At 44.3% G+C, this 18,525-nt stretch overlaps 1 protein-coding gene across 4 annotated transcripts in view; it reads right to left on the minus strand.

The window, feature by feature from the left end:
- The window catches only part of ARNT2 (aryl hydrocarbon receptor nuclear translocator 2), a 158,148-nt gene that overhangs the window by 99,035 nt on the left and 40,588 nt on the right, over positions 1–18,525 (minus strand). For all 4 annotated transcript variants that reach the window (XM_077918873.1, XM_077918872.1, XM_077918874.1 and 1 more), the window contains exons 2-5: positions 18,101–18,212; positions 10,721–10,768; positions 4,008–4,221; positions 877–1,090 (exon numbers count right to left, since the gene is read on the minus strand). In XM_077918873.1, the coding sequence (XP_077774999.1) occupies positions 877–1,090; positions 4,008–4,221; positions 10,721–10,768; positions 18,101–18,212 (588 nt within the window). The remainder of the gene's footprint in view (positions 1–876; positions 1,091–4,007; positions 4,222–10,720; positions 10,769–18,100; positions 18,213–18,525) is intronic.

Here is an 18,525-nt window from a genome sequence, read left to right on the forward strand (position 1 = left end):
GGGGCAGTGGAAGTATATGTTCAATTTATAGTGACACCTTGAAACAGGCATGCTCCGGATCAGGGCCCTGCACCTGCTTTTTCTTCCAAAGAAAATTGGCATTTTTAAGCCTTTTCTTTCTCTAAAAGTGTGAACAAACTGGTTCAGACAGTAACATCTTGGCTTAATAAGCAGAGATAATGCACAAACCTTTTGTTTACACATGGAGTGCCTGTAACACATGCAGCAATTAAATCAGGAAGCTTCGGCCATAGTGTTCCATTTTATCCTAACTAAGAAATGGTGGTCATCAACTTTGGTTACTGACCACAGCTGGCTGCAGAAACCAATAGGAGGAAACCTTGATGGCCTTGTATAACAACTATCCTAAGGTTTCCTTGACTTGAGCAACTTGTCAATGAGAGATGATGAGCAGACTTGCCTCACCTACTCAAGAACGTGACCATTAGGCCTGTTTGGACCATGTACCTTGCGGTTGGATTACTGGTTGGGGCATTTCGATGCGGAGGGGGGATGACCATACCATTTTTCTGACCCGGTCTTCTTTTCTGCTATGTGGCAGCCTCTTTGTGCTAGGCCACAGCCTCATGGCTGCCATTTTGTGAATAGTGTCTTAGCCTGTCAGTGGATAAGAGGGAGCTGATCTGACCTCTTTGTGCTAGGCCACAGCCTCACGGCTGCCATTTTGTGAACAGTGCCCAAGGAACGTTTGAAAATTCCCTTCAAAAATCGGCAACATTCAAAGCAAAGATGCCAGAGCACGCTGGAATATCACACAGAAAACAGCCAAAAACTTTATACTGCTTGAAAAGAAAAAAATGTAAGTTCTGTCCTGAATGCCAAGCGATAGGTGTACACCTCAAGGAAACAGCTGACCTGTCATTGAGTTCTCGGATGTGCAGAGCTGCTCCCTCAGCTTTTCCACGTCATCAGGGTGAACCTGCTCATAGAGAGTGCTTCCAAACCACTCTGACTGGGGCTGGTTGAGAACAGGAGTGACAGAATCGGACACGTAGATCACTCGGCCTGTCTCAGCAGCAACAACGAAGAGGAAGCCATCTGCAGCTTCAAGGATGAGGTGTTTCAGTTCCTTGCCAAGAAAAGGAGAAGAAACAAGTAATTTAGGGAGCAAGCCTAAATAAAGGAAAAGCAATTTTCAACAGGAGTGCATAATTATTTTTGTGTTACTTCTTTTCAATACTGCATTCATTTCCATTAGCAAAGGCTGGCTTTTGTCGGACAACATATTTGGATAAAACTGCAGTAGTTTAGTGAATTGCTTTGTTTTACTCGCATTCAGTCTGTCATTCCTGTTCACTGGGCTGCATTCAATACTCCCTGTCCACTTTTGCAAGGACAAGTATTAATGTGGATAAACAGAGGAACCCAACACAGCAGCTGTGCTCATGGAAATTTACTATGTTGTAAACAGCTTTGGGATTTTTTTCTTTAAAACATAAAGCTGTATGGAAATGAAGTTAATAATAATACTAATAACAATAGCAACAACAACAACAATTGCAAGTCAGGATATCAAGTCACGTTTCAAATGTAATGTGCTGGCTTGCCTGTAAGCCAATAGCTATAGTTTCTGGTTACACATGTAACAGGAAACTGTGGTTAAGAGCAGAATCCTGGCTTGTTCACTTGAAGAAAGGAGAACTCTTTGGGCATGGGTATGTAGCTGCATGTAGCTGAACACTATTCATTTATACCCTGGCTTATTTAGTCAGGATTTGATTGTGTGAATTTGCCTAGCATCTTGGTCTGGTCATAATGCTAACTCGCTACTAGGTGGAATCTGTGGCCCTCCAGATGTGGTTGGAAAACAACTTGCTTCAGCCCCAACCAAGACAGCTTATGATGGATCCCTGGCCTCACAAAAGTCAAAGGCTACAAAATAAGCAACATCTGGTGGGCCATGGGTTCCTCATCCCTCTGCTAAACCATGGTTTAGTGTTACATGTATGAGCTCCCCCTCCCTCCCCTTCTTTTGTCTCCAGCTAACCACAGTTTGCAATTATGTGCAAATCTGGAACTAATGTTAGTCTTACCTGTGGCATCCCCAACCCCCACTCTTTTACACATATACAATCTTCTCATTTGGATCAAATGCAGGGGAGATAACTCTGGGCCACAGATGAAGTCACATATATGTTTGGCTTACCTTACTGATCTCAACGGACGAAGAAGTATACCAGTGGTTTTCAACCAGTGTGCCCAGCACCCTGGAGTACCTTGAATGATGGTCAGAGGTGCCGCAGTCAACACCAGCCTCTATCTCTCTTTCCTTACCTCCCTCCCCTGATGCCCTCTTTTGTCTCTGCCTCCCAAAGGCTTGCACAGCTGTTTGTTGCAGCACAGTTTGCACAGCTGTTTGTTAGAAGCTACCAAGAAATGGTGCCTCTGGGGATGGCCAGGGGGTGCTTCCCAGGGTTCTGTGGGGGCAGTGTGAGGAGGCACCTCTCTTTGAGGTGGGGGGGGGCAGCTCAGAGACTGGGGGGGGGGCAGCTGTGGCTGCCCAGAGGATTCCCAAGGAGAGGGGAGAGGAGGCTGAGGGAACCCTCCACAAGGGAGGGTGTTGGAAAAAGCGTGCACGTAATGGGTGACAGAACTGGGCTCCTGAGCCGCACAGGGGTGCCGCAGAAAGCTGGTCAAGGGAGCCATGGACTCAAAAAAGGTTGCAAACCTCTGAAGTATACAACCAAAGACTTAACTATGCAGAAGCCATTTCCCAAAACTAGTGATAGCACAATATCGCTAACAAAACTAAAACTAATACGAAAAGGGTGGCACTCATTCGAGCTCAAGCCACAGCAACCAAAAGCTCGCCGCAACGACAAAGATTTTTTTTATGGTGCTTCTGAAAATGCTGACATGTGTCTGCAGAGGAAGGGAGTATTCCACAACTGTGGAGCAGGTGTGGTAAGTCCCATGTGCACATGAAGTCCCATTCCTTTTACCTTATGTTTTTAATGCAGACTAAGATGTTTTCTGCACATGCTGCCAGACCAGGAAGTGCAAGTCTGGGGGTACACATTCTCATGACCCCTCTGATGAGGTTCAGGCAACTTCCTTGTGGGGAGAACTGCCAGTATCTTATTCAGGATCCACCCTGGCACCATCCTCTGACTCAAGAGAAGGAGCCCCTCACAGTACACCCAGCCTCATAGAAGTCTACAACACAAGGCAATGGCCCTATAACCAGCCAGTCAGCTCTCCCAGGAGTTAGAACCTACTATACTCCAAGTATGATCACCCCTCTATCCTTTGTTAATTTGTACAAATCGCCTCGCAATGCAACATAGCAGTGATGTAGACCTCTCTCCCCCCGCTCCCTCAAATACAATTCCATGGAGCAAGGAAACCAAGGCATGCCATGACACGAATAATACCATATAGAAGAGGGCTGGGGGAATACGGGCCTGTATCTAATGTTCTCTGCTAGTGCAAAGGCTCATTCACAAGCAGACGGGTGAATTTCAACGCTGAGCAACAGGGGAACCAAATGCAACAGGTGCACACATGGAAACTTGCTGCGCAACAGATTGCACATATTTCGCAACGAAACTACTGGCATTCTCTTGCACAATGACATTCCGCTAGCTTAAAACGTTTCACACCAGCAGAGGTAAACCGCTAAGTGACTTGAACTTAGCACTACACCACATACAGTCCATGGCTGACGTTTTCAGTGGCAGCTGTGTGTTTCGTATCACACCACCCCCAAACATGGCAAACATCTGCATCACACTAGTTGACGGAAAGACTAGTAGACTGGAGACTGAAAGGCACAGGGGTTCGAAGGGCAGTTTCCACCCACTGCACAACAACAAGTCTAGTTCTGCCATCCCGTCCAGGAAGTGCAGTCAAAGTGGGGCAACCTTTGACTGAGCTTCTCCGTTGGTGGCAAACAGATGCTTGCTGCCGTGAGTGTGAAACTGCACTGAAGGCTCCCACCCCTTCGTTCAGGGCCACGGCCTTTTTCCCCAAAGAAAGCCACCCACCTGCTCAGTGAGGAAGGAAGGCTTATATGCTCCATCGGTAGATTTGTTCCCAGTGCCCCTCATGGACTTCATGTGTGACACTGCCATGCGGAGAATGGTCAGCTTGTCAGGTTTGCGCGCCAAGGCGCTGCAGGTGGGCACCATGTCAGAGAGCTCGGTGATGTACTGGGTCATCTTGTTCCTCCTGCGTCTCTCGATCTCACTATGGTTCTCCCTAAACGCACATAAGAAGGAGCAAACCGAGAGAGAAAGCGAGATGCTGTCGGTAAAAGATGCAGTGCTTGGAAATCGGTACAATAGTCAGAGCACGTAGGAGGGTTGCGTCACACTCTAGCATGGCCAAGAGACGGAGAACCAAAAGGACAAGGCTGTGGAGAGTGTCGGGAGATTCTTAGGGGGTTCCAAATATGTTCTATGGACCAGGGCAGAGCTTCCCAATCTTGGGTCTCAAGTTATTCCCATCATCCCTGGCCACTGTTCCTGCTAGCTAGGGATGGTTAGAGTTGGAGTCCAAAGCTGGAGACCCAAGTTTGGGCAACCCTAGGCTAGGGCAACTTTTCCCAACCAGGTGCCCTGCAGATGTTGGTAGACTACAGCTCCCAAACCCCTCTTACCATGCTGGCTGGTCTGGTTGGAATCCAACAACATCTGGAAGATACCACGTTGAGGCAGCTTTAGCACCATCCCAGTGATGGCCCTGCACTTATCCTGGTACAGTAGGGATGGGGAACCTGTGGTCCTCCAGGTGGTGCCAGATTTCAGCTCCCATGAGCCCCAAACAGTTTGACCAATGGTTAGGGATGATGGAAGCTGTGGAGGGTCATAGGTTCGCCACCACTGTGTTACAGCCTTCTTATGGCTGCCATCCAGTCTTACAAAAATAAGCAATGGTAAAGGGACCTTTGGCAATGGGTGGTCCAATTTCCACCAAGAGGGAGAGATTCATTGCACCTCCCTCCCCTACATCACAGGTCAACGTCCCAGCCTGTCCAAGCCATGCCATGTTGGTAGAAAACAAACTTATCGGGGCACCTTTCACTCAGGGACTTTCGAAGCGCATAGCAAGGTAAAGCATTCTTTTGTCTTCCATTTTGCATTTTGGGAAAACTAAGGCAAGCAACCCTAAGCCTAGTGATTTCTTACAGGCACAGGAGCACAGATGGAGCCCCCCTGTCCACAAAGCCTGGTGTTTTTAATGGAGGAAGTAGATCCACGTTCACATTTATTTGTATGGGCAGATCTTCCTCCTCCACTGAAGTGAATGGTGTGGGTCTCTGCAGGCCGGGGAGCTCCATGCGTGCCTTGAAGTAAACACAGAGCTCGACATTGAGACAATAAATTGGTGAACACCTGGGTCACGTAACCACTTCAAGTCCAATCTGAGCTGGTGGGGAGAGAAGGGAACCAATAGTTTCAAAGAGAGCTGTAGGATTACAAAGCTTGAAAACGAAGCTTTGAAACACTTATAAATAGGACTTCCCATACTTGAGCCAATCTGTCCAGCGAAACCTTCTATCAGTTCAAAGAAATGTTATGTTCCAAGCAAAGTGAACTCCATGCTATTTTTTAACTGCCCCCAGACAACCCAGATAAGAAATTCAGTGATTAAGAAGTATCAAAATAGCCCAAAGGAAAAATAAATAAATCATGCAATAGGAAAAGTCAAATTCTGCAACATGCATAAATTATACAACTGAGCAGATTTTATTTATATTTTAGTTGCATAATCCATTCTAGTTTTGCAGATCACAGGGAGGGGACAGGAAATTATGGAAAGTGGTGAAACTCCAGGCATCACACAAAATGGCCACGTGCCCAGAGCCACGCAGGTTATGATGTTCAAACTTGTATCTTGTTAGTAAATGTGTTGGATTGTAAGTTCTTTGCAGGAGAGAGGCAGGGTCAATAATATTGGGGGGGGGGGTGTTACTCTAAAAAGGCTTAAACACATTTTGCATTTTGTTCCAAGAACTTAAGTGAGGGGCAGCTATAAAATGGGGAGGAAAGGATAAAATGTATTCCAGAATTTCTGCCAGATTTTAAACATAGAATCCCTCCAGGGAGAACAAGAGAGTTCAAACAGAAATTTTCTATAAATATATGTCCTGAAGGCATCAAAAACATATATATCACAGAGGGCATTAGTGCATTATGCTGAAATGGGTGCCTGTGGTGTGTGGAGATATGAGAGAGTTGGGAGAGGTATCAGAGAGGTATTAGTCCCTTGGTATACCTGAATTTAAATGCCCAGCATGCATGATAAGTTACCTCTCACCAAAACCCATCTGCAGAACAAGACAGCTTGATTGCATCGATGGCATCCGAGCATTGAGTGATGCCTCAACAAAGGAACAAGTCAGACCACTGGTCCATCAAGCACCATACTATCTAAAATGAGTGGCAATGGCTTTCCAGGGTTCCAAACAGATCTCTCTCAGAGTCCAACCCATTGGGGATTGAACCAGGGACTTTCCGGCTCTGCCACTGAACTGCAGCCCTTCCTCTTTACCCTTCCCTCGGCAGAGATCTCCCAGAGCCCGCCTTCTGAAAGCACAGACACATTTAGATACTGCAGTGACGTCTTTGCTGCAGATCCCAGACACACCGCCCAGGGTTCCATACACAGTTTCCTACGCGCTGCCTTTAGTGTTAAAATCATTTTGCCTCCCCAAAATTGCTTAGCCGGGTCTAGACAGTGGCGGGAAAGTGATTCGCAAGATGCAAGCAAGAAGCTAGGCCAGCTGTTCACTTACTGGATGGCAGTAAGTGAGATCCTTGGTCAGCATAGAACACAACTGGTGCATCTAGCTCAGCATTGTCTACACGGACTGGTAGCAGCCCTCCAGGATTCCAGACAGGGTTCACTCCCAGCCATACCATGAGAATCATAGAATTGGATGGGAACCTGAGGATCATCTAATTCAACCCCCTACAATGAAGGAATATGCAGCTGTCCCATACGGGGATCAAACCTGCAACCTTGGCATTATCAGCACCATGCTCTAACCAACTGAGCTACCTGGAACTGAACCATGGGACTTTCTGCATGCATAGCAATTGTTCTACAGCTGAGCGTCAGACCCTTCCCAAATGTCCCCCTATTTATCCCAGCTTTTTTACATCCATTATCTTCTGACTGTATATTATAATTGTTAACGTTCCAATATATGCTCTGGCAGTTATCCGTGTTGCTAGATGAGGTTTTTAGCTTGTTTTTGTTCACAACTTTATTTTTCATTGAAAAGCTTGGTTCTGTTTATAAGACAGGCTTGTCCCTCACTGTTCTCTCAACGCCTACCTTGAGTATTTCCTTATCCCCAGAGATTTGATCATCATACCTGTAAAAGACCAAAAAAAAACCATAATAAATAAATAAATAGGGTTACAGAGGACAAGCATGACAAAGATATCACCATGTACTCACGTTCAGCCAGATGGGCGGGGTATAAATAAATTACTGTTGTTGTTGTTGTTGTTGTTGTTGTTGTTGTTGTTGTTGTTAACAACACATCTGGCAATCTTACAATTGACTTGCCGCAAAACGTAATGGCAAACCATTGTTTAGTGTTGTGTGCACAGTCTCAGATTCACACACTCCTTCCTCTAGTGCAGGCATGGCCAAACTTGGCCCTCCAGATGCTTTGGGACTACAACTCCCACCATCCCTAGCTAACAGGACCAGTGGTCAGGGATGATGGGAACTGTAGTACCAAAACATCTTGAGGGCCAAGTTTGGCCATGCCTGCCGAGTGCAACCCATGTAATGTAAATTAGCAGATTCGTTTCCACGTTTAAAGTAACCACAGTTCCCTGTAATGTCAAAACTTGGAGAACTGTGGTTAATTTAAACCACAGGTAGCCAACATGGCGCTCGGTCGGACCACCATAGCCATTAGCCCCAGCCAGAATGAGCCAAAGGTCGAAGGTGATGGTAATTGTACATCTAGAGGGCACAAACTGAAATCCCTTAGTTTAAACTATGGTTAGTGAATAGGCTAGGGCTATCAGCCAGCTTGCTTGAATGAACCACAGTTTAAATCAACTACAGCTTTGATGTAATGGGCAACTGTGGTTAGCTTAAAAGTAGTTGTGGTTGCTTTTCATCTCCTCCTTGCAGCTGAACCGAGGGGAAAGCGGCAGCACTTGGTTTGCTGTGGCTTGTGCAAGCAACACTGAAACTATGTTATAATATTTCATCTGAAAAGGCCCAGGTGCCATTTTCGGATACTTTCTGTTGTCACACACATCTGACTGTGGTTCACGTGAAATAACACCATATACGTGACTTTTTCAACATACAAAAGTTATCCATAGCCCCTTTTATAAGAAAGAAAAGAAAAGCCATAGGGCTTTAAATACATTTTGAATTTTGCCATGATGCTGCAATTAGACTCACTGAGCAATGCAAAAACTTGAGCCTAAAAAATAGCAGCCAAGAGGTTGTTAACGCTGCATGCAGCTGATGGATCTAAGAGCTCCCGGGAAGCTGTTAAGATAAATGCTCCTTTGTCATTCCATTCATTTCAAGAGAAACTGCTGTCTCAGGTTGTGCGATGACAGCGCAGTAAAACTGCAGTAATAAAAGCTTACAAAGTTTGACATATTACAGAAGACAACCCCTGGTCATTCTGATTTACTTTCAATACACTGCAGCACTGTAGGTTGCCAAAGCATAGGAAAATTATATCCAAATAAACCTACTACATTGAGCGATTCTGTCTTGAAATTGGAGAGGTATAAAATTCTCTAATGAAATAAAAATAGGGCTGTGATGCTGAATAAATTATTACAGTGGTACCTCGGTTTATGAACTTAATCTGTTCCGGAAGTCCGTTCTTAAACCAAAACCATTCTTAAACTGAGGCGCTCTTTTCCTAATGAGGCCTCCTGCCATTGGTTCCCTTCCACCGTTCGGATTCCATTCTTAGACTGAAGTAAAGTTCTCAAATTGGGACACTATTTCCGGTTTTGCGGAGTTTGTAAACCTAATCGTTCTTAAACTGGGCTGTACTTAAACCGAGGTACCACTGAAATAGTTTTTACTAGTAAATTTTTAAAAAATGATTTGAAAGATGAAAGCATTGCCAGGAGACATTAACAATGAGAATACTCCATTAATTCTAATTCAAAAATATAGATTGATATAAGCAGTCCTTATGTCCAAAGAGGTGTCTAAATTAGATTGACGATTATAAGCTTAATAAATAATAATAATAATAATAATAATAATAATAATAATAATAATAATTTTATTTATACCCTGCCCATCTGGCTGGGTTTCCCCAGCCACTCTGGGCAGCTTCCAACAAAAGATTAAAATACAATAATTCACCAAATATTAAAACTTCCCTAAACAGGACTGCCTTCAGGTGTCCTCTAAAAATCAGATAGTTGTTTATTTCTTTGACATCTGAAGGGAGGGCAGTGAGATCATTTGGCCACTGAGTGGGTGGTGTTTGATCTCCCAGCCTTGTAAAGTAAGGCCACATTTACACCATAAATTTAAAGAGTGATGATACTGCTTTAAACAGTCATGGCCTCCCTGAAAGAATTATGTGAGCTATAGTTTGTTAAGGATGCTAAGAGTTGTTAAGCTGTCCTTCTAATCCCCCTCACAGAGCTACAACTCCCTGAGTTCCATATGAAGAGGGGTTGCTTGTTAAACCACCCTGGGAACCATAGCTCTTTGTTAGGAATAGAGATTTCCTAAGAACCCTAAACAACAAACTACATCTCCCAGAATTCCTGGGGGGGGGGAGCCATAATTGTTTAAAGTGGTATCATAGCTGCCATAAGGTTCAAAAAGTTAAAAAATAATTTATAAAAAGGACTCCCTCAGAAGAGGCACATCCTGGCCTATGTATGAGGAAAATGGGAATGATACTTTTAAGGGAATGTCTGCCATAAAACAGGGACGCGGGTGGCGCTGTGGGTAAAAGCCTCAGCGCCTAGGGCTTGCCGATCGAAAGGTCGGAGGTTCGAATCCCCGCGGCGGGGTGTGCTCCCGTTGCTAGGTCCCAGCGCCTGCCAACCTAGCAGTTCGAAAGCACTCCCGGGTGCAAGTAGATAAATAGGGACCGCTTACTAGCGGAAAGGTAAACGGCGTTTCCGTGTGCGGCTCTGGCTCGCCAGAGCAGCGATGTCACGCTGGCCATGTGACCCGGAAGTGTCTCCGGACAGTGCTGGCCCCTGGCCTCTTGAGTGAGAAGGGCGCATAACTCTAGAGTCTGTCAAGACTGGCCCGTACGGGCAGGGGTACCTTTACCTTTACCTTTACTGCCATAAAACATGAGTGCATCACCTCAAAATCTTCAGCCTGTAAGCCTGCGCCCAGAATCTGTGTTCATTTTTAAAAGTTGCAAAACCCCAAGCTGTGTTTCAGTTACAATACTACAGGGCACACTCTGGGCTTCAGAATTATCTGGACTATAGGGAGACTCAGACAGACTATTAGTTCATCCAGCTAGGATCATCCACATGCACAACAGATGATCTATCACTGAAACATGGCCCTGGTTGCATTGTTTCCTCACTTGTAAATTTATGTAGCACTGATGGATTAAAACTTGCGATGACATCTTCAATTGGCAGCCCTATTATTAAGTGTAATAAATTTCAGCAACAACCCTGGCAGACCAATAATCCAAGTTTGTTTACTATCTCCACTAACACCGTCCCTTTTTGGAACCCTTAAAAAAACAAAAAAACCTCACCTTGAAAATTTGCTGGGTCCTTCACCATCTTCATCATCAAACTCCATCCTGGGGGAAAAGAAAAAATGGTAAGTCTTCTGAATGAGTCATTCTGATTTAAAGAAACAAAGGCTTCAATGTGGCCTGTTTCTGTTTTTTATATTGAAAACCCTTTCCCCCCTTTTTCTGTTTGCTAGTGCTGCTTCAGAAAGGAAGGAAGGAAGGAAGGAAGGAAGGAAGGAAGGAAGGAAGGAAGGAAGGAAGGAAGGAAGGAAAAGACTGGGCTAGATTTGATTAGCAGCCCTATCCAAACGCCACATTTTAATGAACTAATTCGAAACAGATACGGCATGGCCATGTAAAAGAATCATTCTACCTCAGCCTAGCCCAGTTTCCAAAAACAGGATTCTAAGACCACCTATGACCTTCCCATGTTTCTTTAGTTCCTGCTTCCCACCTCCAACTTCCCAGAAGGAGGAGGAAGAAACTGCTGGAAAGCTGGTCAGTAGCTCCCACCTAGAGTTTGGCTCTGCCTAGACTCTTGGTATGTCCAAGGAGCTCTGGGCAGGAGCACATGACCAGTGTGGTCCCCAGAGCATCCTTCTGAGGGAGTTCTGGGCCCAACTCTCAACTCCTGGACCAGTTTCTTTGCCCACAGCTTTCCTTAATGTTCCTCAATGAACTCTTGTTCTGCTCTCTAGTCACCGTCTGGAATATCTTTAACTTTTCATGGAAGAACTCCAAGAACCCAAAATAAACTCTGACATCCACGTACCCTTCTTTTTTCGCCTCCTATGGATTCTAAAGGGTTTAAGAACAGACATAACTCCCAGAATGCGGTGCGGTTTTATAACTGCAGGGAAACATTTGCAGCCATGTGGAGATCAGAATCCAAAACCCACAAGATACGAGCGAGGAACGCTTAGGCCAGCCTTTGCTGACCTGGTGCCTTCCAGCTGCTTTAGAACTATAACTCCCACCCATCAGCCCCAGTCTGTATAGCTGATAAGAGTCGCAGTCCAAAATGTCTGAAGTGGTTGATGAAGGTTGTCTTAGGACTTATGCTACCCTGGTTTATTTTTTAAATTCATCATGCATTTTAAATTCATATTGTATTATTTCTATGATGTTAGCCCGGCTCCAGCCGGGGAGGGCGGGTTACAAAGAAAAAATTATTATTATTATTATTATTATTATTATTATCTAAACCCCCTCCCCCCCAGGAACTCGAGGCGGTGTACATGGTTCTCCTTCCCCCCATTTCATCCTAACAACAACCCATTGAGGTAGGCTAGGCTAAGAGAAAGTACAGTGGTACCTCAGGTTAAATACTTAATTCGTTCCGGAGGTCTGTACTTAACCTGAAACTGTTCTTAACCTGAAGCACCACTTTAGCTAATGGGGCCTCCTGCTGCTGCCACACCGCCGGAGCACAATTTCTGTTCTCATGAAGCGTATGTAACCTGAGGTACCGCTGTAATTGATCCAAAGTCACCCAGTGAGCATCATGGCTGAGCTGGGATTTGCACCCCGGTCTCCTGGTCCTTGTCCAACACTTTAACCGTTACCACACAATGATTTATATTGCCTTTAAGTACTTGAAACTTCAACTAGATCATGCTCACAGTTTGCAATTCCATCATTTATATCTTCCTTGACAGAGAGAGAGAAAATGACACACTCTGCATCAAATCAAATTCTTTCAAAAAAGCCTTTTAATTCCTCGGTGGAAGCTGTGGCTGTACGTACATTGGTGAAGAAACAGTGACATCCAGTGGCCAGTTTGGCAAACTGAAAAGTGAAATTTGTTTCGCAAATGAGCCAACCCAATATAATTGTAAGTCAAACTGAGACAGCATGTCTGCTTCTTTGAAGGTCTTCAACCATCATATTCACTGTATCGTTTATTTTCATCTTCAATATCCTCCTTACATCAATTATATTTCACTATATGTCATGTATTTACCATGAACAATCTAGATCTATCCATTTATATTTCCTCAAAAAAACACAAGATGGGAAAGTTTAGTGCAAAAAAAAAATGCATGTATAATGCATTTTAAGACTGGCTGAGATATTTGATGCCTCCTCCATAGAGAACAAGCACAGAGAGTGGTGGGCAAATGGCCTCTTGAAATTCAGTACAGTGGTACCTCGGGTTACATACGCTTCAGGTTACATACGCTTCAGGTTACAGACTCCGCTAACCCAGAAATAGTGAAAACAAAAAAAATTCCTTCCAGTAGCACCTTAAAGACCAACTAAGTTAGTTCTTGGTATGAGCTTTCGTGTGCATGCACACTTCTTCAGATACTTCAGATTCTTCAGGTATCTGAAGAAGTGTGCATGCACACGAAAGCTCATACCAAGAACTAACTTAGTTGGTCTTTAAGGTGCTACTGGAAGGAATTTTTTTTGTTTTGACTATGGCAGACCAACACGGCTACCCATCTGTAACCAGAAATAGTGCTTCAGGTTAAGAACTTTGCTTCAGGATGAGAACAGAAATTGTGCTCCAGCGGCGTGGCAGCAGCAGAGGCCCCATTAGCTACAGTGGTGCTTCAGGTTGAGAACAGTTTCAGGTTAAGTACAGCCCTCTGGAACGTATTAAGTACTTAACCCAAGGTACCACTGTACTCTAATTGGGGAAATGTGCAGTTCTCTACGTTTTGTGATGCAATTCTCCAGCCATAAAATGTGTGTTAAAAAGTGCATATCGGGGGGAAAGTGTGTGCCTAAGATTTATACTTTACCAAGAAAAACCAAAACAAAAATTCATTAAACTGGGAGAAACTGCTTGCAATATTCAGCAAAACTGCATACAAGAACATGTGTTTTAGGAGAAATGCTAGAAATTAGGAGACAATTATTCGTAAGGGGTTTTCTGTCTATATTATAATTTTTTAAAAGTGTCATCACACTGTAGTTCACATGGCTGCCCATAGGCGGCTATCCCAACTACAGGGTGAAGACAGAACAGCAGCCTGGTGAGTGGGAAAGTGGCGTGGGTGGCAGGCAGTCCAGGCGACCTGCTGGGGGGAAAACGATGTTTAGAAATCAGAACTGTTGAGTTGGAAGGGATCACGAGGGTCATCTAGTCCAACTCCCTGCAATGGAGAAATCTTTTGCCCAACGTGGGGCTTGAACCCATAGCCCTGAGATTAAGGATTTATCAACTGCATTATCCCAGCAGAAGGAGAGTTGTTCGACAATCTGCTCTCTGAGCTCCCCTCCCTCAATTAAATGCTGCTGGAGCGGCAATTTAAGGAGGGTGGGAAGCGCTTCAGAGAGTGTTTTAGCAAACTGCCACCCTCCCAACCCCCTCAGGGTTGTAAGTCGCTTTGTGTTGCCTTTGGCAAGAAAAAGCAACTAATCAATTTAATAAAGGAATAAAATCGAATAAGCAGTTCACACGGATTACAATCATGCAATCGCAAACTAAAAACCAAATGAACACAACATTGAAACACAATGAAATCCCAACAATGTGCTAGAACAAATCACTGAAATAGAATACTGAGCAGGGCAATCTAAAAGCGTTTAAAAGTCGTATTTACATATGCGCTTTATTTTTAGGCCTTATAATTTATTCCTCGCTATCTTTTGGCTTTCAACTCATTGATTGCTTTTATTGCTGCTCTTTGAATTTTCTCTCATTTGACAATGGACAGTGGTACCTTGGTTTAAGAATAGCTTAGTTTATGAACAACTTGGATTAAGAATGCTGCAAACCTGCAAGTAGGTGTTTTGGTTTTGAACTTTGCCTTGGAAGCAGAACATGTTCCGCTTCCTGTTGAGTGTGTTCCATCTGTAAATTGAGTCCCCCACTGCTGTGGGAAAGCACGCCTTGGTTTAATAACGCTTTGGTTTAAGAACGGACTTCCGGAATGGATTAAGTTTGTAAACCAAGGTACCGCTGTATTTTGAGGAACACTTGTACAAGGCATAGCAAAGGATTTGAGGCCGGTGAGAAATGTTTCCGGACGCATTATCAGAGGCTGTGCATGCCTTTGAGGAGGTGGAGTTAACAAGCTCTACACCTCATTTTTTGCACTGGGGGAAACTGAGTCACACCCCAGAACATACCAAATCTCTAATCCAGATAGATTTTAAAAAATTCTAAAAATTCCATCCCAACAGAAGCTATGTTTGCATCAGTGGGGTGCGTTCCATTATGTTTTGAAGACTGGGCTATTAACCTTTAGGATCGTAGTAAATGGTGTGTGAAATGCAATTCCTATCTCACTTGTCCACATCAGATGAGATCCCCTAGCTAGAGCGAGTAAATTGCACACCACACAACAACGGCAGAAGTAATTCTAAGAAGACAAATGGTATCACTGCAGAGAAAGACATTTCTTTTGTTTTGTTTTCCAAAGTACACAAGGGATAGAGAGAGAGAGAGAGAGAGAGAGAGAGAGAGAGAGAGAGGTCCTTTTTTCAAAATGGAGGAATAATTCTCTTTCCCATTTCATACATTAATTGCCCATTGCGAAAGGACTGACCAAAAACCAGAGAAATAATTATATTAATTTGAATTTTTCAGTTCCAAGCTACTAGATGTCTTAAATATAAGAAAAATGCAAGCTAAAATTTAAAAAAGAAAGCAAACAAAGCCTTTTGGATTGCAGTAATATATACTTACTTACCTGAGAGCAAACCCTGTTGAACTCAATGGGACCTACTTCCAAGTAGGCATGTACAGGATTAACAGTAAACTGATGCAAGGGTGAGAGGCATGTATTATAAAGTTCTCTTCAGTACCATGTGAGAGGGCAGGGAAAACTTGTTTAAAATGTCAGTAGAGTGAAATTTAAAGGCATTTAAGGAAAGAGTTGCATCTCTTGGTACCCAGTCAAGAGATGAAAGCTTTGTTCGGGCCAGTTCCATCTCTAGGCTGCAGGTGGAGACTTGCACATTTGAAAGCTTCCCCATGAAAACACAACTTCCTACAGATAGATTGGGAGGAGAGAGGGAAGCCAGGACTGCCTGGATGACGTCATGTCTGAGTGAATGTACAGAATAAGATGAGAATCTAAGCAATGATTTAAAACACACAGAGACACCAGGTACCTGGCCCTTATGCCATAAAGGTGCATCCTTCAATTAGTATGGGAGGCCCCTGGTGGAAAGTTCAAAAGCCACAGCATTTCCCCATCAGAGCCTTACACAGCATCTTGCCCCTTCCTAAGAAGAGGAGTTTGGATTTTATATCCCGCTTTATCACTACCCGAAGGAGTCTCAAAGCAGCTAACAATCTCCTTTCCCTTCCTCCCCCACAACAAACACTCTGTGAGGTGAGTGGGGCTGAGAGACTTCAGAGAAGTGTCACTGGGCCAAGGTCACCCAGCAGCTGCATGTGGAGGAGCGGAGACGTGAACCTGGTTCACCAGATTACGAGACTACCGCTCTTAACCACTACACCACACTGGCTCCCAGTGGTAAAACCAGCATAAATGATGCAAATTTCTTTCACCTGCATAGCTTCTCTGTGTTATCAAATGAATGCGTTTTAACACATTAAAGAATTGTTTGTTTTTGTTAGTCAGGTCTGAGTTATACATGCCGCACACTATCGAAGTTTTACTCTGGACAGAACTGGCATTTAGCTACAACGACAACCAGGCCAGGGAGGCTGACCAGCACCCCCAGATTCCCAAATACAGCTGGCGAAGAAGAGCGGACAAGGGCTTTGATGTCACTAAGCCTCCTCCTTCCCCTGTATATCTTCCTCTACCTCTGACTCTCCCCCTACCACCAGTGGCAGATCATATGCCCGCACTGCCCAGGGTGGGCGCACTCCCGAGGGGGGCATGGCATGGAGGATGCCCTCCCAGGCGTGGGATAGCCGCTCGGGAGCCAACCATGGTGGAGCGAGCCACCCATGGGAAACATTTGGGGTGCCACCAGCCCACAACTCCCAAGCCTCCCCCAAGCTGTCAAAACTAGGGGGGGAAGGGGGGAATTCCACAGCTCAGGATTGGCTTGGGAGTCGCAGGTAGACGGCACACTGATTGTCACCCCCCTCAGTGAGGGCACCTGGGGCAGACTGCCCTCACTGCCCCCCTTCCTACGCCCCTGCCTACCACAGGGATGGCCGCCCCACTCCCATAACCCCTCCCAACCCTGACCAAGACACATAGTATCACTGATGCACCCACAAAGACTAGAGACATACAGCAGAGGGCAGCATCAGGAAGAACACCCACAAGGAGACAAAGAAGATGACAATAAAACATGACTCACACCCCAGTTCTCACCTAGGACAAAACCTACACTCCCCCTCCTGTCTCACAACCAAGAAGAGCAAAGGTCCATGTTTGGACTCTATGGTCATAGTTAATTTACTGATATGCCCCATTTCCCCACAAACACATCTGTGCACAAAATGGTCCCTGAAAAAGTGGGTTGGCTCCAATGCAGTGCTAGCCACTCTGTTCTGTGAGCATGAGGATTTCCGCTCCCTTCCTCCGCTTGTGCACCCCCTAAATCTGTTCTGGGGGTTGGGCCAACCCTCCAGAGCTAATTTAGGGAACAGGGCCACTTGGATACCTCCCGCTCTAAATGCAGTACTACAATAATAGTGCGTAATAAAGAAGTATAATATCACTACAACATAATTGTTGCATCAAAAATCGTTAGCCTAAAGCTCACCAAAAGTAAAGCTACCCAATAACTTCACGTCCAAAAGTCGTCCCAAAGTTTATAATATTAGTACCTAGTAACCTAAAATTGATTGTGCCTCAAGCTCAAAGGCCAGAACAGTCTGCCCAGAGTTCCTCTGGAAACAATATTATATTATATCATATTATATTATATTATATTATATTACTATATTTTTTACAAAGTTTATATACCGCTTACTTGACAGTAGACTTCTAAGCAATTTGTAAAGAACCATCCAAAATAATCACTGAAGCAAAACATTTAAAGCAACAAAAAAAAATTATTATTTTTTAAAAAAACAGCCATTTTACGATAATCTTACATAGGTCCATGAATTTTAACGGTTCTACCCTGAGTAAAACCTAGCTGAACCCAAGCAAAATAGTCAAATAAACAACTCGGTGCTATTCAGGAAGGTTCAGGGAGGTTCTGTAGGAAAGAAACTTTCAGCTTTACTTCAAGCATAAATATTTATATATTTATAATCTGCACCTTCATAAAGCCTATCAAGGTGGTTTGCAATATAATTAAATGGTCCACAAGCATCCATTTAACATAAAGACATCAATAAAAAACATCAGCAGATAGAGGTTGGTTAAAAAGAGAAATTCGTATTGTGAAGGCCTGTATAAAAAGTAATGGCATTTTTAAGAAAGCAGGGATGGTTCCTGCCGAACATCTATTGGTGGGGAGTCCCGCAGGGCAGGGCAGGGCCTGCATGCTAAATCAACTTACCCAGAGCGTCTTTTTCCTCCTCTAGCAGGCATGGGCCCGGCCATTCTCACTTGACCAGCTGCCATCGGCGCCACCGGCAACGTCACTGACCCAGGTATGTCCGACGCCATCTCTGCAAGGGAGACGGGGAAGAAAGAGCCAACTTAGCAAAATGAGTTTGATGCAGGGGATGGGGAGAGTAACTCCCAACCCAGCAGCTCCCAGTTTTACTCTTCAGCCAACGACATGGTTCCCCTCCCATATATTCAAGTAAGGTTGTGTCAATGGTTAACTGGCTTGAGCCATTTATGGATGCAGGAGCCTGCTTTATAAAGAGTCAGACTCTCTTTTTTTTCTCCAATTTTTTTTATTGATTTTCCAAAAATTTTAAACAAACATACATAAATCTTAACTGTACTTAATCCAATCTTCATAACATTGTTAGG

The sequence above is a fragment of the Podarcis muralis genome, chromosome 14, assembly GCF_964188315.1.
Source record: "Podarcis muralis chromosome 14, rPodMur119.hap1.1, whole genome shotgun sequence".
Taxonomy (NCBI): Eukaryota; Metazoa; Chordata; class Lepidosauria; order Squamata; family Lacertidae; genus Podarcis; species Podarcis muralis.